The 26,783-nt window shown below is 35.7% G+C and overlaps 1 protein-coding gene across 3 annotated transcripts in view; it reads right to left on the bottom strand.

Annotated features, from left to right (window-relative positions):
* Positions 1 to 26,783, bottom strand: part of LOC149531899 (cell division protein FtsZ homolog 2-1, chloroplastic-like) — a 111,848-nt gene that overhangs the window by 25,294 nt on the left and 59,771 nt on the right. For all 3 annotated transcript variants that reach the window (XM_089811554.1, XM_089811555.1, XM_089811556.1), the window contains exons 3-5: positions 24,010 to 24,309; positions 23,558 to 23,648; positions 4,893 to 5,017 (exon numbers count right to left, since the gene is read on the bottom strand). In XM_089811554.1, the coding sequence (XP_089667680.1) occupies positions 4,893 to 5,017; positions 23,558 to 23,648; positions 24,010 to 24,309 (516 nt within the window). The remainder of the gene's footprint in view (positions 1 to 4,892; positions 5,018 to 23,557; positions 23,649 to 24,009; positions 24,310 to 26,783) is intronic.

Here is a 26,783-nt window from a genome sequence, read left to right as displayed (position 1 = left end):
ATACTATCTTCAATTTAATAATAAAATAATGTATGTTAATGAACCTAATTTTATTTTTAGGCTTAATTATGTATATGTTATTGATTTTTATATTTTTTTGTATGGATGGACATAAAATAAAAATTGCCTAACCCACTAACCCAATCCCAAATCCAAACCAGCTACTAGTTCTACAAGGCCATACTTGTCACAGATATGTTCAATAAAATCCACTCCATTAGTCATTCTAAAAAGTACTTGAGCTTCTATTGCTCTTTATCAAAACCCCTTTTCCTGACCATCGTAAGGAGACGAATCAGACATCTTCCTTCAATGCTTAACAAAGTATCAGACTCCAAAGTTAGCTACCCTTTATCTAGGTAAGACACTTGAAGACACCTGAGGAGTCAGTTAAAGCACAGTATGTTTATAACACAAGTACACTAAGTTAATAAGAAAAAAATAACATCCAGCTGATACAATCAAGAGGCAGACAACTCTTGTAAATTAGCAATTATTGGCTGAAATACTACAGATTTTTCATCTTGAAATCAACTACAACTTAGATAGATACTCAGAGTCCTACAATATTACTATAAAGCTTAAACTAATTTTCTTTATAACTGTATACTTGTCTATTGCATATAGTGAAGCATAAACATGAGGTAAGCAGTGCGTAAACTCCAGTCAATGTTCTTTCTGGATTATAAGCATTATAGATATTGTAGAATGCGTCAAAAAGAAATTTTGAAAAATCCTGAAATTGATTTGAATTTCCATTAATTGGGTAACCATTCATCTAGCAAAACCAACTTTTGTGTCGGGATTCCTATCACCTTATCCTGGTTATTACTATCTATTCATGTTTTGAATAAATATGGACATACCTATTAGTAGCAATATCTAGAAATATATTTTCCAATGATGCAACTCTCAATCCACTCTTACCCTAAAAACATGGATGGTTTAGAGTTTCATCAGTATTTCACTAAATTCATCAAGCATCTCTTACTGAAAATGAACTGTACATACATATCATTGATAAATTACTTACTTTGCGACTTTCCAAATCTCTTATTCTCTATCAATACAAGGGTTTTCGGTGACTTTACAGATCGAAAAACAATATTTGTGAAGTCAGTTTTTACCATTTTTACAAAATAGTGGCTTCCTCCCTCTTTTCGGTGACACCTAGGTTTTAGGGCAAGTTTCTGTGGTTTATTTAGCAATATTTTGACAAAATCATTAACAGCCATTGTGTCAACTACAATTTCCAGAATTAGGTGGCAGATTTATGAAAAATTTTAATAAAATTGTGGTTTTTGCTGCCCAACTAGAGTTTGTTGATTGGGTTTTGATCTACAAGTCTAACAAGTTTCTTCATTTTTTGTGATTTAATATTGTGGGAGGGATGGCATCATTACCCAACATCATGTTGGAAGGCAATTAGAGCTTCACTGGCAATTTAATATAACAGCTAGAAACAATATATAATTACGATCTTTGAGTACAAATTCTTTGATATGATTCACCTTGATACTGAAATTCAGCCAATAATTGTGGGTAAAGAGAAGCAAGTTTGATAAGCTAAATCATGAAGTTGTCATGCTCATTAAATTATTGTTCGTGGATGAAATGATTTTGGAGATTCTTTTGTGACTTTTTTGCAGCATCACCCTGCTCCAAATGGGGACCTCCTCTTTCTGCTTTGGCAGTCAGTAGTATGTTGATTTTAGTTGTAGTTTGGCAATATTTTGAGGTCTTGAAGGTTGATAAGGTTGAAATCTTAGGAAAGACTAAGGTGCAAATCAATGTCGTAGTTGTAAGTCATGGTCTTGTAGTGGATGGGGAGGTTTCAATTGGTTGATTCATGGCCCACACCTAGAAGAAATTTCAGCTCAAATTAAGGAAGAAGGCTTGGGAAAGCATGAGAAACTGGATTAATGTTGAGGAAAATCAAGGTAATTTTGAAAATAGGGATTAATTCAGATTTGGACAAGTTAAATTTTCAATACTTAGCCAAATGTCCTCACCAACCTTGTTGATGGAGCCCAAGAGGGGCAGGATTTCCACCCATTTCTTGGAGCTCAGAGCCCAAGCAAACCCTTGTTTCCACCCTAAAGTTGGGACTCTCAATCTCATGGAAAGTGCGAATTCGATCTGCAATTGAGGGAAAATGCTTAAAGGTTAAGTGAAATCAAGAGTCACTTTAAAACATGTTCTGATTGCCATGTCAAGTATGCCATCCTATAACAGGCCCTATGCAAATTGCAAATAAAATATGATTTATGACCTCAACAAAGAAATAAAGACTTGAAATCAATGAAAGATATAAGATGCAAGAGAATTGTCTAAAACTTAGCTAAAATTGGAGATGAACTCAATCTTGGAGCTCAAGAGGGGCCTGATTTCCACCTTTCCTTTGAGGGCTCCAAGCCCAAGAGAATACCATTTTTCACCCAATTTGTGGGGCTCTGAACCTTTGAAGCCAAGGCATGGTGAAAGTTGAATTAACAAAAGACGGCGATTGCTTGAGTGGAAGACATAAAAAGAAGAGTGATTTAGTTACTACTAGAAAATTTGCAAAACGCTTGGGTATCTTAATTTGATTGCTACAATTTAGAAAACAACCAAATCCCAGTAAACATGAACAATCATGAAACCAGTCTGCAGTTTCAAGTGAAAACAAAGGCAAGTCATAGAGTTCGATGCTTAACTGTCAGTTAGACCGAACTTGGGAGGAGCCCAAGCAAGGTAGGATTTCTGACCTTGTTGGGGCTCCAAGCCCGACCTCATTATGTTTTCCTCCTAGATTTTGGGGCTTCAAGCCAAACAATAGCTTGAATTCCGCCCAGCATTTCAGTGAAATCAGAAAGCTTGAAGCCCAAGTTTGCTTTGTTCTTGGGCGATATCCAAACAATATTTGACTTTGCAATGGTGAAAATCTGGGTCATGATCTATTTTGGAGCAAGAGTTGCAAACATTTGGTATAATCTTTGATCCAATCTCAAACATTCCAAGCAATGTGCCCGTTCAATCAAGTGATGAAGCCCAATATCCAGCAAATTTTTTTAAAATGATCTTGTTGGCGCCCAAAGACATGCACATTTCAGCTCAAATATTGAATTGGAGCCCAAGTGAAGCTATTATCTAAGCTCAAAACTTGGGGATCCAAGCCCGCCGACCCAATTTCTGGGGCTCCATTTTGGGGACTTTCAAGTAATTCAAATGCCCAGCATTATCAAGAAGATCAAATTACAATCAAGTTGGCCAAGGGGAAAAGTAAGTTATAAATGCAACGAAAATGGAGCAAATTTGGCCTTAGTGAAGGTTAAATGGGTTGCAATTCAAATGGACTGCCTACTCAGGGTGTCCAATAGATAAGATATGACTTTTGGATGTAAAAGCCTATAAAAGAAAGATGTTCTCATTTCAAACAATGCAAATCAACAAGCGAAAACTACAAAAGCAGAGCAGACCAGAGGATGTGCAAAAATCGAAGGAGATACAAATCAGAACATTTCTTAAGCATCTAATCAGTTCGATCTTGCTGGAAAAATTGACACATTAAAGGCAAAAATCAAGAAGACTCCTTAGTTATAAACTGGAAATCGAATTCTTGCGGACCTGAAGCTTTTAAAAAATATCTAAAATATCTCAGAATTCATACAGCAATTTGTATCAGGTAGAGTTTATAAATAAGTTCACAATTGTAGAATGATGAAATCAGAGGGTTTTATGGGCACATACAATGAGAAACCAAATGTTTAGACTCAACAAATATCGGTATGAAAATTAGAAAATGATTTAGTTTTAGGAATCTAAAATCTTGTATCATAATTTTTTTGGAGTAAAATCGAAGAAACAGTCAGAGATCATTCAAGCTAGGGGTATAAGGATGTGCAGGATTTTGTTTCTCTTTTAGGACTAAGACTTGTAAGTACTAAGTGTAGAATATTTCCATGATAAGTTTTTGTAACTCAGATACCGATTCATGTCTCCTGGTAGCAGAGGTGGAGGCAGATACGGGGAAGGGGGGGAGGAATGGGGGTGCTGATTCTGGACACATTCAGAAGCCTCCACCAGTCTCCACGAGCCTAGATGGCTTAAAGGACGATTTTTTAATTTTTTTAGCCACTTAAAACACCTTTAAAGCACATGGGAAAATACAATTTTCAACCTAATTTTTGCTTCTAAATCCTAAAATGGCCCTAAAAGAGGTCATTCAACCACTCTTCATCACATTTTGTTTGCAGCTGGACTCTTTTCTCATTTGCTCTCCATTTGGCATTTTGAAGGCAAGGTGACTATTTTCGAAGAGGATCATTCGTAGAGCAAGAGATAGCTTCCACAAACAAGTTTTAAGCATAGATTGTTGTTCAATGGGTGGAGAGATTGGTAATTTGGGAATTTGAGGAGGCGATAATTTGGAAACTTGTGAATTCAACACAGGAGTGACATCTTTATGAAGGTTCCATGCAGCTTGATGAAGTTCTACTCAGTGTATAGTCTGTTTTCAAAGACAAGCCTCTAAAGAATGACAAATTCATGATTTGGGGTGTTTTCAGTTTCATATGTTTTTCTTTAAGAGAAGTAAGCCTTAAGGGGATACCAGAATTAAATTAAAAAATTATTAAAAATGATTAGTTTCAAAATGGTAATAAAGTCACCTTGGCGGAAAGCATTTTTTCCTTTTAAAGAGTCGGCTATTTTTAGTGCATGTCATTTCACATTCATCCTTTGCAAGGTTTCATCCTCCACTCTCTATATAGGAAATGAATCTCTTTCTAATCATATGCTGATATTTAATAGAATATTAAACTATTGTGTTCTATCAATGTTTACAGTAGTGTGCACATTTTTTTGGTATTCCATGACTTTTTATTCAGAGAGACAACTTTGTAGGAACAAACCTCAAACAATGTCAAATCACTTCCTCCAGTGATATTCCATACAATACCAGTTGCTCGTTCAATACCAATATCTAGTAAGGGTGACTGAATAGCATTAAGAGCAGCATCTCTAGCCCTTGTCTTCCCTGCACAGAATTCCATCATGGCATTAATTAGCTTAAGTTTGTAAGACTCCCTATTTCGAAAATATAGAACAATTTATTTTTTAAGATAAACTGAGCTAGAAAAATAATTCCAAGTGTGGGCATTCAAAGTTTTTACTTCAAAGATCACGGATTGTAACCTATAACAACACAGCATGGTATATTGAGAATCAGTGCCAGGAGAACTTTAACTTCAAAATTTAGTCAACGATAACAAGTAACATGCAAAGACAAAATTCCATACTTTGATAGTAATCCATACATGATTTGAAGATACCATAGGAAAATATTGGTTCAAAATTCTTATAGGTAATCGACATCAAGATGATGGTCATCTTACTTCTTTGGGTATGTATCAATTTGCCATGACTGAACATGCCATGTAGGACAGGCACACCTGGACTAACAGATTTCAATTGACTTTTTTTCATTTGCAATCAAAATAGAGATGTTATTAAAAAAGAAAGTCAACTTTGATTAATGTCCTTGGTCATAAAACTCGATTAAACTTCACTGAATGATGCTCTATCTTTTGCTGCATCATAATAAATAGTCCCAAATAACATTATCTCTTTCTTGTAATGTATTAGCAACTAGATGGCTTTTCTAGGATATACTAGAAGGTTAAAATATTGTTGGAAATTTTGCTGCAAAATGGATGAAAATAATAGATACATTTTCTTTTATGGTGCACTTATAAAACCATTGATTGAAGTTTTGGACTAAAAAATGGTCTTGATAAATGCCATCAATTTCTCCAAACTATTATCAATATCATTTCCAATTTAATTTTTCATACTTATAGTGTTGGACTAATCACCAATGCTCCCCTTCGAGATTTGTGACATGGTTTAACCGCCTCATGTGTTCTATAAATCTAGTCGTTGTATCAGGCATTGACAAGTCAATCTTTTGGTGCAATTGCAACTCTAGCTTGTAACAAGTGGTATTAGAGCTTGATCATAGGTTCAAATCTCCTTGGGTAACGTCGAGTGGAGGGTTGTTGGACTAACTGCCAATGTTCAACTTCGAGATTCGTGACATGGCTTAACCGCCTCCTATGTTCTATAAGTCTAGTCGTTGTCTTGGGCATTGACAAGTTGATCTTTTGGTACAATGACACCTCTAGCTTGTAACATATAAGACATGTGAAATACAATAATTTGAATTAGTAAAAACTTTCTCATACTTTTACCATGTTGTGGATTAACAAAGATAGCGATTGTTTCAAAGATCTTGAGATATACTCTCTATGACTTTCTTCTAATCATGACATCTTCAAAATGCTTCTAACAATGTCAAATGCTTTACAATTTGTAAAAAGAAAACCAATAGGGCATAGCAACATGCCAATGTTGAATAGAAATCCACCAAGACAAAAAATAAAAAAGTTGTCCATGTAAGATATTTTAAGGTATGCCCCCAACATACCAATAAGGGAGGTGATACATAATATTTTCGTGCTTGAGCATTTATAGAAGTTATTTTTCTGATGCTATTTGAATCAAGCACATGAAAATATAAGTGAAATTACAAAAAGTTTCAGTTACCGGATTCTCTCCCACCCACCCAGACGCGGATGTTGATTCATTCAAAGGTGGAGGCGCAGGGGGGTGCCTCCAAGTGCATCTAAGGACCCAAAAAAAGCAAAACATCAAAATTGACGTGAAACCCAAAAAAAAAAAAACTTAAAACATGTCGTTTACCTTTTTTAATATGTTTTCCTGTAAACCCTAATACAGCCCTAATATAGGCCATTCATTGATTTTTCATCTCATTTTGTTTACTGCTTTGCTCTCTTCTCATATGGTCTCCATTTTCACATTTTGAAAGGCGGATGATTATTTTTGAAGAAGATCGTTCATGGCCTGCTGGATAGCTTCCACAAAGTAGATCTAAGAATCTCAGGTAAGCATTTGATCCCATTCTTGAGTCCTTTAATGAATTTATTTGAGACTTCGATGATTTTTTTTCAAATTTGGGAAAAAAAATTTCCTCTTTTTTTCATTTTTTTTAGAAATACAAAAACAAATTTAGCTATCTATTTTAATATTTGTGCATCTTATTTTGCACTTGTACGCTTGATTCATAGGCTTTTTTTCTAATTTAAATTTATTTAATTTCTTATAATAGCAAGAAATCAGATTGTATTGTGCAAGAATGGCCACCACTAGTAGTGAAAGTTAAATGGAAGGGCAAAGAGCTAATAAACTCAAATTTGAGATAGGATCTCCTTTGAGGTCCATTTGGTTCTTGGAAGATGATAGGAATTGGCTTTTTCAAAACCCGGATTTGAAAATTTGTGCGTTTGTTTCAAAATTTGCAAAATGGAATTAGCATACGGGACTTCCAATTTTGCCTGAAAACTAGGTTTTCCAACTTCCTAAAAAAAGTAGGAATTGAAAATCAAAACCTGATTTTGTTTTTTAAGGAGTGTAAAAACAATAGATTGGACTACTTTTTGAAATTTGGCTTCAACTCCAAGCTTACGCATAAAAATGTGTCTTCACACGCATCTTCCGAGTGAAACAAACAGTTTCAATAAAATCCCAAACATAGGAATGAAGATATACAAAACCTTTATTTGGCTAAACCAAGGTTTGTAGAAATCTGGGTTTTTTTAATTCCACGAACCAAACGGACCCTTATGGAGACATACCACAAGAATATCACAAATTGAAAGAGTTGGGTCATATATTTGGAAGTGTAATGTATGTGATAGTAAAGCACTCAATAGCTCATATTCTCGAGTTAAACTTCATTTTATGGGCCAAGACAAGAATGAGATGTCTAGTGCAAAAATAGCAGCATATGTAAAAGAACAAAAGTGGCTAATAAATTGGTTAGAAGATCAAAACAATTTTCTTATGGTGGTCTATCCACAAAGAAAAAAATGCAATTACCCACTCAAACCTCCAAACATCCATCCTTGAAAGTACTTGTACTGGAAGTGGAAGAGGATCAAGTAGAAATTACTTCACACAAAACATGTCCATTGGACACGGCATTTAAAATAGAGACGAGAGCTCGTTGATCAAGCCATTACATGTTGCCTCTATGCCAATGATCTTCTTTTCAACTTGGTGAGATCACCTTATTGGAAGGAGATGGTATAAAGCACTAGCTAATTACACAAGTCTTGGGTTTGAAAAAGTTTGTGCCACCCTTTTGCAAAAAGAAAGGGCTTCTAAGGAAAGAAACAAGAAATTGTCCATTGATTAATGTGATTGCAGTGTCACCTAAAGAAGCAATGTTTTTAAGGGCAATTAATTGTGAAAAGGAAGTGAAAGATGCATAGCTCATTTCCAGAATTCTCATTTAGGCCATAGAGATTGGTGGGTAGTCAAAATGTGGTCTAGGTAATCACCCACAATGCAATAATTTGTAGGGGTGCAAGTGCTTTGGCTGAGGGCCGATATGACCACATTTTTGGACACCATGCACTGTACACTCCCTCAACTTGGGGATGCAGCAAGCTGGCACTCAAATAGACTAGGTGAAGCAAATATACCAAGAGGGGGAGCAAATCCAGATGTTTGTGAAGAACCACCAAATGCCACGATCAATATTCTAATCTTTGTCCGAATTGGAGTTGCTGAAGGCAAATTCAAATTGTAAATACTAAATTTAATTTATTTATTCAATTTTAATAAATTTTATGTCATGTTCAATTAGCAAATTGTATATAAATTTTCTTAATATTTATTGACATATTGCTATTAACTTACTTAGGTTGCTAAGACCTGACGTGCATCTCATACTATAATTATGAGACGACTTGTCAAAGTGCAAGAAGCATTGAGCCAAATGGTTATTTCCAACCAGTAGGGTGTATGGAAGGCTTTGAATTCAGAGGGGGCCCAAAAGGTCAAGAAATCGGTCTTAGATGATAGCTGGTGGGTTCGTGTGCAATACGTATTGGATTTCACCGAGCCTATCATGACTATGCTCTGATTTGCAGACGCAAATTTGCCTTGTTTGGGGGATGTCTATGATGACATGGACATAATTGTGAAGAAAGTGAAAATTGCAATACAAACACATGAGAATGACTATAGAATTTGAAGCCTTATGTAATTAAGGTGGAAACAATCATTCATCATAGTTGGGAAAGGATGACCACCCCATTGGCCCTCCTTGCATATGCCCTATCTTTGAGGTACTATGGCACTAAACTACTTGCTATGCCAGATAAAGTGGCACCATATGCGGATGAAGCTGCTAATGGGTATCTCTCAAAACTCTACCAAGATGAAGAAATGCACAAAAAAAACTAGATAGAATTTGGCTTATTTACCTTTCGAATAAAACATGGTCCAATTGCAATAAGGGACCAACTATCACATGGCGTTACCTCTGTGGTCAACAATTTTGGCATCTACAACCTTTTGTAATCAAGGTTCTCTTGAAAGCAGTGTTACCTGAGGATGCATTTCTTGCAAAATTTTACCCATCCTTGTTTTTGGGATGTCTTGGAAACTTGGAAACTTCCAAAAACCTTTCCTTGGCTATCCCATAAAATAAATGTTTCAATTTTGATAATTTCTTTGATTTCCACTTACATGTGAACTCTAAATTTAAATTATGTAACACAAACATTATATGTTAAGGTTCAATAATTCATATAAGCATGATTTATCCATGTTTTTATATGAATATTTAAAATTTCCTTATATATTTAAAATTTTCCCAATTTTTTATATAGTTGTTCCCACTGTCATCCCTTACCATCCACTGCTCCGAGAAAAACTAAAATTTTCTAAGAAATTTGTTTCCTTGTCCCCCTATCCCCGAAACCTAGGGTAACATAACTCAAAAGTAAAATTTTCATTTACCACTTGTATTCCACAATTTGGTAATTAACACTCTTTAATTTCTTTGCATTTTTTAAGTTTTTTTTGTGAAAACTATCCAGGTTGCAAGTTCTGTCACTAAATGGAATTAAAGTACATACTCTTTATCCAATCAATGAAGTGTAAATGGTTGGGCTCAAAAAAAGTAAAAGACTTAGTTTACATTCATACCAACATGTGCCTTTTGTCATGTAAGTAAGATCACTACAGGGATGGGGCAGCCAAGCTTTGGGACGCCCTTGAGTGTGCCAACTTGGATGCAACCTTTGAGGATCTTACTCAGCTCAATATAAATAATGATGTTGATGATCAAAACATCACAACATGTGGTGCAATTAGTACAAGTAGAACTTCTTTGGGTATAAATGATCTTGAACATGCATAGCTAGAGATAATGAGATTTTTTTCTAAGTTGCAGGATCAGACCCTGCCAATCAGATCCGGGTCCACATATGTGTTAGGTCCATGACGGGTCCATGCCAAGGACTGAGGGTCCTTGTGGATTCACGGATCCGCAAAACCTCAAGGAACTACAGTTTGTGGCACAAACCCTGCTTGGACTCGCCATGGACCATGGGCGAACCTTCAAGGACCCTGCGCAAACCCACAGCCCATGAGGCCGAAAGTATGTTAAAAACACTAAAAAATATATTTTTAGTGCTTTATTATGATACAAATATGTGTGTGTGTGTGTGTGTGTGTGTGTGTGTGTGTGTGTGTGTATTTATATGTATATGTATATGTATATTTATATGTATATATATATATGTGTGTGTGTGTGTGTGTGTGTGTGTGTGTATGTGTATATACATATATATATATATATATATATATATATATATATATATATATATATATATATATATATATATATATATATATATATATATATATATATATATATATATATATATATATATATATATATATATATATATATATGTAGGTATAGGTATATGTATATGTAGATATATGTATGTGTGTGTGTGTGTATATACATGAACCATAATTTAAGCCAAGATGAGCCTTAATCAAGCACTTAATTAATTTTGTGTATATAATAATTTGTGTAAGTTTGTGTCCTTTCACACCAACACCAAAGCCAATGAAGGTACATATTGCAATCATGTTCTCCTATTTTGATTGTTCTATCCTAGGCACATATGCATATGCATCACAGCCAAAGATCCAAAGATGTTTGAATGAGAGTTTTGTTGCACAAGTACACCTTCATAAGTGTCTTATCAAAAACAACTAATGTAAGAAGACCTATTAACTACGTAACATGTTGCAACAGCTTTTGCACAATTCTTTTGTTCCAAGCCAACTCGAAAAAGCATACACCATGTCAATCGACATTTAGTATAGAACTCCATTCTACTAAGGGGTGTATAAAGTTGTTTTATTTCTTTCTATCCCGTGATTTCACAAAATCTATCAAGAACTGCCAACCAAAACTCACCACCATCATTAATCCTCAAAAATTTAATCTTCCTACCAATTTCATTTTCTATAGGAACCTCAAAGTAATTAAAACAACTCAAAACTTCAGATTTATTTGTAAAAAGAGTCCTATACTAAATATTAACAAAAGAAACATAATATACAAATATGGAAATAAAAAATACGTTGATAGGACCAAATACATCAAAATGGATTAAATATAACACCCTAAAATATTTGTGAAAACCCTTTAATAAAGTTTTTTTTCAGATTCCTAAAACCATTCTAGCTTATGCAGCTCATCCTTTTATACCATTGCATTGCTTTCTTTGTTTTTCGCTTGGTCTGCAAAGAGTGAGCACTCTTATGTACTCAAATAGAATGGCCAATAATTTAAATGCATGCAAAGTAAATCAATCGAAGTCATTTAATGCAAACAAATCCTTTTTAGGTGCCAAAACGTCCAAGAAATTGACCAAAATGTGAAAACATAAAAATTGAATAATGTGCTTGGAATAGATTTTAGAAAAAGTGCATCAATGTAACGAAGGAGCTTTGAAAAAGTTTACCAATTCTGCAAGATTTGTGAAAATCAAAGATACAAGTAAAATGTTGCGAGCTTAGAAGCAAAAGTTGATGATCTGACTTCAAGAAGCAATCAATTGTAGCACCAACAAAATCTGATGATGAGAATTCCACCATTGGAAAGTTCACAGAACTAACATTCCAATGATATTAATTTTCCCATTTCAACACCATATGCCCAAGTTATGGCAAAAAGAAACAAAACAACTCCTTAAACCAAATGTAGGTTAGGAGAGGATGAATATTCCTCCTATTAGAAAACATTTGACCACCAGTAAAAATTTTATCATCAAAATATTTTTTGCTAGATGTTGAAATGCTGTCAACATATCTTGTCAAGTATAGATATCACAATTCCAAGAAATGTTCTAAAGATGCTATCAAAAAAGTGCTAACTGATAAAACTTCTTCGTTTATTTCGTCAACGCTGAAAAAGAATTAGAAACTATAGGATATATGTTGTCGTCAACTGTGAAACAGTCAGCCAATTTAGCCACCGCACTGCTAGAGATTGCCAATGTGTATCCATATGACCCTATCATTCAATCAAAGAGCACCAGCGTGCATAAGGTACAAACCCCCGCATAGGTCAATTTAACTTGCTCTTTTGGCCTTTTTTAATTTTTTTGGAGAAGAAAATAATAAAAATTCAAAAAAAGTAAAATTTGTGCCTATGTGCATGCAAGGATCATTAATTATGGGAGGGTTGTATGGAGCCATATAGCTCGTACAATTATTTGTACAAGGTGCCCTGACCTGAAAATTTTACTTTTCCAACTTCTCAGATTTGGCATTTGGACAAGCAATCTTTATGTTAGTGGTCATTCTAGATCCAACAGTGATGTATGTTTAGCTCCGATGGGACAATTTTTCTTTAGGGCTTGATCTCTCAAAATATGGACAAAAAGGTACAATTGTGGTAGTCTGATACCATGTAGGAATTAAGGATCACCAAAAGCCAAAACACATCACATTTGAAAAGAAAAAGGCATGCTTGTGTGCTAGAGATCAAAGAAGCATATGTATTGATAGATTTGAATGAGTATAGTTGGATGATTATAATGTAAAAATGAATGCTTACTAAGCAAATAACAAACCCTAGGTAATGATAAAGTTAGATCCTAACAAGTATCCTCATCTTATGAATTGAGACAATGTGACCTAAAATCAGCTCAATCTAATAATAGAAAAGCGCTCGTAAGTTTGGCTTAGATGAGATAAAGTAATAGGGGACCTAAGTAATTAATTGATAGTAATCAATTACTAGGTGATAGCCTATTTACTCCAACACGAGGTACACCTTCCCACCATCATATTCTTCATATTTTGTAAACCAACCTCAATATGAAGTAATGTGGACAAAGGCAGCAAGGAATATGTAGTGCCTCTCCCATTTGATTTTTGTATGTCATCTTGATGGATGCAACCTTGTTGTGATGAGATCGTGATTGGGACCATGAGTGGTCTACACCCTTAAGGTGATTGGATTTATGTTACTGTATCAGTTGCTTTGTTTACGCTTGTGGCTGATTTATGAGATTATGATGTGCTATATGGTTCACTGAGGTTTGTGCCAGTGGTTACTAGGATCGATGTGGTATCAAGTGTTGTTTCGTGATTACCCAAAGATGTGTGCAGAGATTGCACTGTGTACTATTATCTTGCTACATTGGACTAGGTTCCTATAGCAGTGGTTAGTCATATATATGACTGTGTTCACTTATGTGTTTTAAGTATCTTTTCATGTTGTTTTTTACAACCATTATTAAATGCTTAAATAATTAGAAATGGATTGTCCATGTTGGATTGATTGGTTATGCGTTGCGGATATTTCCCTTGTTATATTTTGATCCAAGAGATACTTGTTACTCATGCTATGTTTTACATTTGAGATGATCTGAGGGTCAGATGTTATAATTTGATTCCAGTATCATAGATATTAGACTACTATGTTGTTCAGTTGATCATATTGCATGATGATGTCATTTTGAAATGACAATGTGTTTTATGATGATATCTAGTTATCCAATATTGGGACATATCTCTGATTATGTTATGTGAGGGATTTAATGCTATGGTTATTTACTTCATTCTTGCTTCATTATGCTTTATGCAAGCGTGAGTGATGTAAATAGGTTATTTCAGTATAATTGAATAAATGGTCAAATTAGGTGATTTAATGCATTTATTGCTTCGGCTAAGTTATTATATACAATTGCACTTGATCATGTATTTTAGTGTGCAAGATTTATATCCCTGGCAGTGGCACATGGAGTTAGTGATTCAGCTGTTCATATTTACCAATGTCCTCCCTATATGGTTGATGTATCTTATTTAAATGTTTAAATTAAACCTTCCAATGATTTGAAAAATCTGGACTCATTTGCATTATGTGACTAGACTTGTGAGTGTGTCTATGCATTTAGAGGTTCCCATTGTCACGAAGGTTGTTAAGGAAATTCTGTGATTTTTGGGGTTTTCAGGCTTTATTTTATTTTATTTTAATTTCTACCAGTTTTGCCATAGATGAATTCCAACTACTTGAAATACCCTGTTTTCATTTCAGTTGATTCAAGATTTAACTAGTTCTCCTAGTTATTTGCCCCAATTCATTATTCACTCAAAAAGTGAATAAGTATCCAAAGACGAATTTAATTCCTCACTTCTCACTTCTGAATTAGAAAGTTGGAGTAAAACCCAAAATCCTCTTCATGAGGAATTATTGTTTTGTTCATTGTGGGAGCTACGAGTGTGGGATCATCGCGAGATCAGTCTCGTTGGATCCAACTCGGGGAGACCTTGGATTGCCGCAATTTTCGGCTACTTCTGCAAGATTTTTATTTTATGGTTAAGATTCTCGTTTTGCCCTTTTGACTACGAGGTAGGGCTCTCCCGTTTTATTGTTCCAGCTCCGTTTCTACTTCTGTTTTTGGTAGCCGTTTGTTAGGAGGCTGAGAACTAGTGTTCCCCTCCATTTCTATATGGTAGCTCTACCCGGTTGGACAGGTATGAGCATTTTCCTATTTTTCGAAATGAGGGTTTGGGGTTTTGCACCGCTATGCTGGTCGTTTTTGCTTACGGACTCCAAACCAAATTTTATTGGATTTTTGTGGCTTTTGTGCCCTAAGACCAAATGGGTTTTAATTTCGAAGTTTATGAGTTTTGAGGTTTTTCACCTCGATTTGCGTGCTGCCCAATTTTTTCAAGTTTTTTTGGCATGATGTTGGTCATGGACTTGGATTATCCGTACGATGTCACTCAGACCATTTTTGAACTTTTATGTTTGCATTAGGATGTTTGTCGCATCTATACTCCCGACTTTGTGTTCAGTTGAGTGATTTTATCCCTGGTGTTATTATTTCTTTTGGACCCCTTGTTATTGTTTCCTAGACACTAGGATTCGTGTAGAATCCATACTCCTGGATTGAGGCCAGTTGAGTGAGTTCATGATGTTTGGTCTTGTTGCATCATTGGGATTCGTGTAGAATCCATACTCCCAGATTGAGGTCGATTGAGTGAGTCCATGATGTTTGGTTTTATTATTGCATTAGGATGCGTGTCGCATCTGTTCTCCTAAGTTGTTTCGGCTGAGTATTATTTTGCTTGTGTTCTCATCGAATCCTTGTGTTATGATCTTTGTGATGGCGATGCGACACACACAAGTACATGCGCGTACATTTGTCGAGTGACTTGCAAGCCTGATCTCCCGTGGTATTTCCTGGAGTTATGATCATTGGGGTTTGGTTGGGAATATGCATGCCTACGAGCACTCATCACTAGATGAGCATGGGTAGGGTAAGGTAGCATATGGAGGGGGCTTCTATCTCGTAGCCTGGTGATTATTGTGCCTAGAGGGTTGGCAGAGGAAGTTTTAATTAAGTGATAGCTAAATAAAACACTAGATGGTAATAAACATAAGATAATAATCTGTGCTAGAGCCTTTTCGTTGAGGGAGTTGAATCTACACGATCTGAGCTTGGGCTTTTGGATGCCAAGCGATTCTCCATGATGTCAGCCTCAACATAGTAGCCCATTGACTGTCTGACCAAGACCTATAGTTTATGCATTGTCTCTGATCTTGGTTTCAGTCATCATACTATCTGGTGTGAGTGTTAGCCATGGACGTTTGCTTTATGTATGTTTGTGGTTGGATCATTATCTCCATCAGCATAGCGGGAGTGGACCTATGGGTTCCACGTGGTTGGGAGGCGTAGCTACCTTCACCACTGCTGGGGACCGATGTATAGAGACGGTTTATTGTCCCAATGTGACCGTTGCTAGATATTTTCACTTGCTACTTAAGGTTCCAAAGTATGCTCTCATTGGAATGCTTGTAGATCATGTTTAGATGATGTTAGTTTATTTGACCCATTCTCTTATTATGATGTTTAGCATATGATTAGATGATGTGATTTGCTTAGTTGGACTATCTATTGCTTATCGGATTAGCATGTTAGATTTCCTGTTGTTATGATGTTATTATGCTTTAATAGTGACATCCTCATAAGACAGCTCCAACTATCTAGTTGGCAGTTTGGAATGTTATGCGTGGGGCATAGCTAGGACCTTCAAGGTCTCATGATGCTATTATGGTTGGGAGGAATCATGCATGAGTTTTAGTTGTGTTGGTGTTTATATGTTCATGTTTACTTCATATGATGTTTGGTTTATAAACCATGTATGTACATTGCGATGTTGCTTTTCGCATGTTCTTTCATATGTTGTTATGGTTTAGATGGATAGATGTTCCTCTTTCTTGTTTCATGGCATCTTGTCATTTATGCTCTCGAGTGATCATTCCTCGATCTACATGGATCCGGTACTCCCCGATGTGGAGGAAACCTTCTTTCTACCTTTTTATTTCATGTCTTTCTAGGTGGTTGTTATGGATCCTCGCACAAGAGTGTGAAGGTTCACATGGTGTGTTGTGTTTCTTCACGCCGCTCACAATAGATCCTCATGCGATACCCCCATACCAATGTAGTGCTTTTGACTGCTGGTACTAGCATTTCCTTGCGTGAGATGGCATTTCCTCACGTGGCTTGGTGTACTTTCTCGCGCGAAGAGGTACTTCCTCCCACGAGACTGTCAGTTGTTATTTCTCTCGCATGAAAAACAGGTGGCATCTCTGCTATTTTTTGGAGAACGCATTTGGACTTTTGAGTACCCTTTAGGAATGCTAGCGTTGCCATGCTTCGACAGATCAAAGATTTTAGGTTATGTTGTCGTCTTCAATTTTCGTCGTCAGTTTGAGTGTGTCAGTTTGGTTGTGGTGTCTGGAGATTCATTGGTTGATGTGATTGTTGGTAAAGTCTTCCGTTGCGATCTTTGTGATCCCTATATGTTGTCATGTGCATTCTTTTTTGTTAAAAAAAAAAAATCTTCACTTGTATTGAATCCTTGTTCCAAGGATCTCCGAGAGGGGCATTACAGAATATCAACCGTGTAGCTACTGATGCATGAGCAGCCAAAGGCAGAAACAAAAGCATCACATTCATCCCGGGAGTATCTCTCAAACTCGCCACCAAAATCTATGTTTTCCTTTATATTTTCCTCCTTACAATCTCTTCTTGGAAATTTTGATGTTGCTCCTAAATTGATTCATCATATTTGTTTATTCTATCCACAGATTTTCTTTGGTGATTAGCAAGAATAAACATATCTCTCAAGTTGAAAGTAGGAGTATCCGTGACTATTATGGAGAAATCACAATATTTTTCGTCTTTTTGCAAGCTTGCGAGCAAGCTAATAGGTCTAAAGAGGAGCTTCAATAGCTTGCTAAAGGCCACTTCAAGTCCAAGGCCAATGTCAAGGCTACGTTAGTGATTAAAGAAATGCTCGAGGAACCGGTGTTAAGTGGTACAGGAGCACCTCATTACACCAAAGGCCTACATAGGGTCAAAGCATGGAGATTTGTGTTCATATGCAAATAATGTCTTCATAGGCCAAAAATAATGTAATAAGGCTATCAAAAGCCAATTAGTGCAATGGTAGGGTTATAATCTTAAATATTGATTCTCTCCAAAAACACTAGGTGTCAATGTTAGTACATGAGGATCCACTGGTGCTTTTGGATGTTGCACTGGTGCATCCAGGAAGCATGCCCAATGACCTTGGATGTGCCCGGGATGCTTCCAAGAGCACCAAAACAGCACTCAGGCACATGTGGAGAGCACCTGTGACCTTTTCAACACTTAGTCACTTAAGTGACTTTAAAAAAGCATGTGGCAATTATTTTTCTTATTCTATTTTTGCTCCTAAACCCTAGAATGGCCCTAAAAAAGGCCATTCACTGCTCATTCTTCTCATTTTGTTTGCAGTTGGGCTCTCTTCTTATTTCAATTTAAACTATCAATGGTGAAGTATCATGCTATGGAAAGGTTTATTTTTGTATATTTCTTATATTTCTTTGCATATATAAATTATAGAATATATATATGGACGCATCCAAAATCCCCCAAGAAACAAATTCGTGCATCCACACATCAGCACCCCACACGCGCATCAGCATCAGAACTGGCATCGGTAACTTTAGTTATAAGGCCAACTAGTCCTGAAAGTTGTCAAAAGCACAAAAGTTGTCATATCGGATCAAAATGGTCAAAAGTGGAAGACCACGGGTGAAATTGATTGTTTTAAGTCCTATTTGATGTATTGACATGGAATGTATCCATTTAGAATTGATAGGATCACAAAAAAGCAATTTGTGTAAATGTTACAAAAAAAATTGCATTAAAGTTGTCAAGCAACTTTTCAAAGTTGCTTGACAACAACTTGTAATGGGTAGTTGGGGGAGTTTGTCAGTTGGAGCAAGATGGAATGAGTTTAAATATGACGTAAAAACCTCCAGAGAGATGTATTGGTTGATTTTATCGAATTGGCAATGATAACAAAAGGTTTCTCTGCAACACTCACGGTTTTGATTGTCCAACTACCAGATCACAGGCCTTTTTCATGGTTAAAACTCAATGTATTGTTCCAAGGGTCAATAAGAGACAGTAAGGCATTGATTTATCTCCACTTTGGTTTTTATCTTGTCTGAATCTATATTCTGTATTGGCAGAGATATTCAATTTCTTGTGTAAACTGGGAAACCCTACCTAGGGCAACCACTGAACAAAATAAAATGTAGAAACCTAGTCTTTCATGTTGATGCAAGTCTCATCTTTTCCAGAATGGTAGGAGTAAGTGTATATCTTATTTTCCTCAAGGTTGCAGAGAATCAAGCAAAGGTTTTCACATACATTTGAATGGTGAAGATCTGTAATCATTGTCTCAGACTGTACAATGACAGTAATAAAGGGGTTCAGTTATGTTCTATCCCATACTATCATGTTTGAAGAGGAGTACAGGCTTGGGAATGTGTAGTGACAAGTCCTTGATGTTTCCAAGTGGATGGAGGACTAGGGCCACATATTTAAGGGGTTTGAAATGAGTGTCTCAGAGGTAAGGAAGGACTGTCACAGTTTGATAGAAAACTGTTATTAGTGATTGGAAAGAGCCAAAGTTGGATTGGTTGGGTGTATTAAATGTTCGTTTGGCTGCAGGAATTGTCGAATGCGGCATTCATCTATGATCAAATAAATTATCTTCTGGTATTCGTGCATTCTTGAAATAAGTTCAAGAATATCATTTCGACCTGTTTGGTTGACCTAGAAGAGGAGTCGAAAGATGCATATTCTATGTTTGGTTGCAACAATTGAAATTGGAATTGGAATAAGTTCTGTTTTAAATTTTAATAATTAAATTATTATTTTTTTAGTTTGGTATATTTTAAATGAACAAGATTTTTTATTTATAAAAACTGGTTGTTTAATTAGTTTTTCAAAAAGCCAAATTATTTTAATTAGCCTTTATTTTATTTTTTAAATTGACTTTATAAGTCAAAGATATACCACAACCTTTGAAATCATCAAAATTCAAAGGACATATTATATTGTATATTATAAATTTAATTTTAAATTAAATCAAATTATTTTAATGAGTATAAGATCAAAACTAAAATCATTTGATTTTTAAATATATTAAAGAAAATTAAAAAATACAAATAAGTCGAGATCTTTAATATGATATTTAAATGATCTTTCAACATAGTTTTAAATAATAAGACTAAACACAAGATTTATTTGTGAAAATAGTTTTATGAAAGTTTAGGAAACATATCAAATCCGATATTACTAATTTTTGTCATATAAAAAAAAACACATATTAAACGTTAAATAATGTTGACCTAGTTTATATTTTATGATGAACGGAGAAACTAGTCCAAAAATGCATTTGAGTGGCAAAATACAATCAAATGACAAAGCCGCAGACAACCCATCAACCCATCAAAATAGGTTTATTAAAAACTGGAATAAGAATAAGCTATTCTTATTCCACCTTTTTTTAGGAATTCAACAATGCTCATTTTGGGGTCAAATTAGGATCGGCAAATTCTAATTCCAATTTTGTATTTTGCAAACAAATGTCAAATTGGTGAATGCGGGTATTTAGATTTTCCTATTCCGGCCCAATTCTTGCAACCAAACAGGGCCTAAGGGATGATGTTGTGTCACGAAAAGGTCATCAAGGTTGTAAACATTAGGGGAATTCTTTGGGAACAGATAGGAACCATTGATGGTCTGAGCAAGGATGTGTGTAGGAATACAAGTGTGAATAGGACAACCACTGTTCGTATGCTTATGCAATGTGTATAAAGGATTTATGAATGTTGTACGGATATTGTAAGGGTGCAGGGAGAGTCCCTAAAGTCATGAGTCTGATCATGGAAGGATCAAGATAACATGGGAAGTTGTCAAGGGATGCATTGTGTCTACTAGGAGGAGATGTGATGAAGGGTGCTCACCTTAAAACCATAAACTCATAACAGAAACAACGAAACAACAACAAATGCGAGAACAAAATATGGACTTCTTATTTGCGCTGCAAATGTGGAATTACAAAATTCATAAGTACAATATGCTAACCCAAATGGTTGCGTTCATTACAGTAATCTGCAAGACTAAGCTGCGAACTACCACCCAGAGTTGTTCTAGACAATGTTCGGGCCTTTCTTAAATAGACAATTTGATGCTGCCCAAGAAGGTTCTAGAGATTGAAACTTAATACCTAGGGCCGATAGACCCTAACAATACATATAGAGTCGGCCAAATACATTTTTGACAATTATTTTAGATATTTCGGGCAACCAAACTTTGAAAGGCCATAACTCATGAACCGTTGCTCCAATTGGCTATTATAACCACTTTTCGAAAACGCCAACTCTTGATCTACAAGCTAAGATCATGGCTAACGCCCTTCCGTCGAGTTTTCAGACTTCATGCAGGCACTCTAAAGCCTCCTACGGTGAGCCTGAAGATTTTTCTGCAAAATTTATCATCAAAAATCCACAATAACTTATCTAATACTTATGCTTGAGCAATTAGATTTTTATGGTAGGCTTCCAACTCTAAAATGAAGAACATTTCGAGCTCATATGACAAACTTACTAAAAATAGCAAGTTCCCATAAATAGTAACCACCTTATCTACTAGTCCTTATTAAAACAGAAAAGACTGAAAATAAAATATTTTTGTGTGATGCAAGATTGCTCTTACACCCAAGATGCTCCTAAATCAAGATGGGTGATCAGTTTTGGGAATAAGTGGATTAGTGATGTTTGATGGATCAATGAGTGTCTCTTGAGTGGATTGATGTGTGGTTGGGAAACCATGTGACAGAAAGGTGGTGATGAATTAGATACGTGACATCTTGTAAGCAAGTTGAATAGATAATCCCTAGTTTGGTGGCTAGTGAGATGGATGCTTTGCATCATAGTGGTATCAGAGCAAGGGAGTAAATATTTGTGAAGTTGAAGGTTGAGGAGAAAGTGTGTCAAGACGCTTCCTAAGAATGCACGTACTGCTAGGGAGATACAACAATTGAAGGAAAAGAATGCTAGGTTGCAAGAATCCTAAAATACCCTTTTGGCAAGTCTTGAAGGCTTGGAGTCATATCAGATAAGGGCAGCTGAAGTTGGTGATGTGAGTTGTAAGGAGCCAGAAGAGGAGGAAGAGTTTCATGCGGCAAAAGAAGGATTACCAATCGATACTGAGGAACAAAGAACAATAAGACTTCTAAAGGCAGTGAGGAGTAAGGGGTGACATACCAATGTATGAAGGAAGTGTTGGTTCCCAAAACCCTAGATTGGAAATCCAAGAGCTTTGTCAATTCTCTAATAGGATTATTCAATCAGTTTTGGCAAACAAACGGGAATAACATCAATTCCCCTATACTTTAGGTTTTGCTAAACCTAAGCAGGTAAATCTTCACCTTAAATCATGATTACTTGGTTCAAAGTTTTTCTATAGAAAATTTAAACTTTATGAGTTCTTAAGTTGGCAAAATCCTTGAACTCGATCAAAATAAAAGTTATAAATGAATGCTTCGAAATATTTACTAGTGAAATGAAAGGAGCTATTGATGGCGTAAGGAAGGATGCATGTAGGAATACAAGGGTGTATAGAGAATCCTTTGGGAAAGTAAAGGAGCCATTGATGGCCTAAGGAAGGATGTGTGTAGGAATACAAGGGTGAATAGGACAGTCACTGTTCATATGATTATGCAAAGTGTAAAAGGGTTTGTGAATGTTGTAAGGATCTTCTAAGGGTGCAAAGAGAGTCCATAAACTCATGAGTCTGATCAAGGGGTTAAGGATCAAGATAGCATGGTACGGAGTCGAGGGATGCATTGTGTCTACTAGGAGCAGATCGGTCATAAGTTTTGGAAATAAGTGGATCAGTGATGTTTGATGGGTCAGGAGTGTGTATTGTGTGGATTGATATGTTCTTGGGAAGCCATGTGAAGGAAAGATGTTGATGACTTAGATAAGTGAGGACACCTTGTAAGCAAATTGGCATAGATTATCCCTAGTTAGGTGGCGAGTGTGGTTGATGCTCTGCATCACTAAGGATGGTGATAATGTGACTATTTACAAGGGCTATGATATTTCAAAGCCTGGTAATTATGACTATATTCCCTTGTCTGCCTTTTTTAAGTGGTTGATTAATGAAAAAATTAGAAATAAATTTCAGAACCTAGCTTATGAAGTTATCGACATCATTGAAGCTGAAGAGAATATTGAAATTGCTAACACCAAATTTGCCACAGTGGCATGCAGAACTTGGGTTTTTTTGTAATAAATAGTAGGACCATGTTAATAGGGTACTTGGCTGTTGTCAGTCTTGCTTATGTAATACTATTATTGATAATGTAATGGACTCAGCATTAACTGTACGTATATTTTTGTTCATAATTTGGTGATCATGCCCCTTACATGGGTTTGTGATGAAGTCTGTTGCGCTAGACCTTTGAAGCTCTATGTAAAATGTTAATAGTTTCCAGTTTTTAGTTGTATTGATATTCACTGAACTATACATGTGCACTTTCTCAATATGAAAAATCTATGAAAGGCAAAAAGAATAATAACCTTAAACATAAATTCAAATTTAAAAGTTTTGAAACCTCCAGATAGCAAAACATTTAAGGCAGTAATTTGTGACTTGGTTTCCAAAAAATTATAAAGAAATTCTGAGAAAAAGTAGTAAAATACAAAACAAATATTAACACAACTTTCTGAAAGACAAGTAAAATTAATCACCAGTTGCAATGCCTATTCCCATCAAAGAGGACCCAGCATTTGCCATAACCGCTCTAACATCAGCAAAGTCAACGTTAACCAACCCAGGTACCTGCAAGAAAAGTGTCAGATAATCAGAACATCTTCCGTATACATTAAAAATAGTTGGGTAATTCTACGGACAAGTAGGGTGCATAAAAAATCTCATCATGTAGAATAAATTGACCATGATTTAACTGTGGAAGAAAATGCATTCTTCTTGTGATTCAGTTCAAATTGGAAACCTTCTAGGAAATCTCTTTTATTTATGATGCACTCTGCGCTTCCGCTGCATATTATTACAAATACATAGGTGCAGTCGCATGGATCAAGTACTAAACTACTATCAAAAAAATATGGCTCTTTAATAGCTGAATTTACAAATGTGCAACAACTGCATATAAAAAGAAACTGTGAATGTATGCCTTGCATACCGTGATTATGTCAGAGATTCCACGAACTCCCTGACGAAGAATATCATCAGCCAAATTAAAAGCTTCTGTGACTGGTGTAGATTGTGAAACTGCTGTTAATAACTTATCATTTGGAATTACAATCAAAGTATCCACGTTATTTCTCAAGGCAGCAATTCCTTCTTGTGCTTGTACTGCTCGCCTACGACCTTCAAAGGAAAAAGGAGTAGTGACGATTCCAACAGTCAATATGCCAAGAGACTTTGCTATTCCTGCAATTACAGGTGCACCTCCAGTACCAGTACCACCACCCATACCTGCCTGTCAATTTCCAAACAAAAGTAATCCCATTAAGACAATTTCTCTATTTTTTAAGTCATCAATGTAATGCATAGCAAATGCTTGATGTTTGGATATGAAATTACTATCTACAATACACACTACGAAAAGAGGTTACTGCTTTGTGAGCACTGGATTATCTAAAAATTATATATGAAATATAACATAAAAGCCACATCAATAGAAAACAATATGAATGATGAAGAGAAAACAGTCCTGGAGTCTTACCTCTGTCCTTCCCAAGGCCACCCTGCTTTATCCAAACCTACCAAGTCTTCCCACCATTCGGCCCTTCTCCTTCCCCGGCTCTCCCCCAATGCCCCTCTCATCCCCACTTGTGATCAAAAAAATCTATGTGCTTCAGTTGTGAATAGACATTATCGTGGCCCTCTATTTGCAAACACTGTACTTGCTTTTTATTTGTTCTAGTTTTAAACAAGGATGCTGACCACAACTTAGGGAACTGATTGGACATGAAAAGAACATTAATGTAAGTTATAAAATTGCCTTGATATATTTCCGGATTTGACAATGTAAACTTTATTCTTCCTCAATATTTTGGATCATTCTCTAATCCAGAAATATATTAAGCTAATTATGGACTGGAAATTTTGACTTCGATATAATTTGCCCTAAAGGAGATTGTGTTACTGTTCCTTATCATATTACATAAGATGTTAAGGAATTTGAAATGTTATAATGCGATCTTAATACTCTTGAATCTTAACCATCACTTCCAAGATGCATATACTTCTTTCTTACAAGCCAATTAAATCATACTTTGTCATGGAACATTATTTAGCCAAGTAAAAATATGTTAACTTTGACCCTATTTATTGTTCAATAAACAATCTTGAAAATATTCTAAAATATTAAAATTAAACTAAAATTTTGAAATTCTCAAAAGTTCTTATCGTAAACTGAAAGAGAGATATTTTTTTTAGCATCACAAAAGAATTTCAAAAAAAGTCAAGCTCGTGTAGACAGAAAAGATCAAATTCTAGTAAAATGTACTGCTACCTACAATGATATGTGGATTATTAAGCAAGCATTATTGAGGGGTCTTCCCAAAATGTAAGCGCACCAACCGGAGATGGATGGAACTGTCTTGGTTGGATGTTCCTGCAACTCATGCAGCCAAGAGGTCGAATTCTCTTGGTTGGATGTTTCCTGCCCTTAAGCTAGTTGTGTAACAAACAGATTCCCACAATAGGCACACCATCCTGAGCTGGATGGAACTGCCTTAATTGGATATTCCTACCACTTGTGAGGCCAAGGGTAGTATTGTCTTGATTGGATATTCTGCACCATTGGGCTTATTTGTGTCGAACAGTCTCCAAGCACCCTATCATGTTTACCCAATAAATAGTATGGTTAATTGTTGGGAGAGAAATTAGAGAATTCAACTGATATCACATGATTTGGATAGAGATTGTCATTCAATGATCAGTGTAATTAATTCACACACATTTATAAGTTATTGAACCCTAATCCTTATGGAAATATATGCAGTACATTTAAAACGTTGACTAACATTATTCCAGGGTTTAAACCAAAGTTTATGTTGGAAAGACCATTGTTAATTGGTATGTTTGTGTTTTAATAAACAATACTTCTTATTTTAATTGAACATGTGATTTAGGGCAAGATGTAAAGTATATCCCAAATGGGGATATTACAAATGGTATCAAAGCATAATTTCTGCCAGCTTGAGGGATGAAAGATAGTTGATGCAACTTTGCCAAAGAGCTCAAAGGGCATTGGAAAGAGAATAGAAGAAACTCACGTCCACCTGTTATCATTAATTTCGGCTAGACAAAATCATAAGATCAACCCATACAAAGATTAAAATACAATCTTTGTGCTCTAAGCACGTTTTTTGAGAAATAAATAATTTGTACTCATAAAAAAATTTATATTTTCATATTCTCATCGTCATAGGGTTAAGTTTTGGTTTTTGTTTCAATTTTTATTTTATTTTTTGTTAAGTTTTTATTTAATTTGTATTTCTTCCTTTAGGAGTTGGAGCCTTAAGGCTCTCTTACATGTCATTTTACATGTAAACTTTAAAGTAATGTACAAATCATGCTAAATGCCCTGAAATAGTTGGACCTTTATGAGGTCATTGCATATTATTTAGTATACAACATATTTTTTAAATGGACAAAAAGGTCCAATTTACTTTAATGGTCAGGCTTTTCATATAACATTGCATATTTCCTAAGATACTGATTCATCTGGAAATGCAGAGGTTTCCACATCGGATGCGGGATGCTTCTGGAAGCCTTGTGGATGCTGGCCGGAAGCCACCTGTAGGCTCCCGGATGCGTTTGGAAGCCAGTATCCAGCTTCCAGACGCATCCGGGAGCCTGCGGGTGGCTTCCGGCCAGCATCCACAGAGCTTCCAGAAGCATCCGGGAGCATCCACGGGCCCAGTTGCATGAAAAGTGTAAAAC

Source organism: Cupressus sempervirens, chromosome 11, assembly GCF_028749045.1.
Source record: "Cupressus sempervirens isolate cs-2001-9-10 chromosome 11, ASM2874904v1, whole genome shotgun sequence".
Classification (NCBI taxonomy): Eukaryota; Viridiplantae; Streptophyta; class Pinopsida; order Cupressales; family Cupressaceae; genus Cupressus; species Cupressus sempervirens.
The sequence above is the reverse complement of the archived record's forward strand: the minus strand, read 5'-3'. Positions and strand labels throughout refer to the sequence as shown.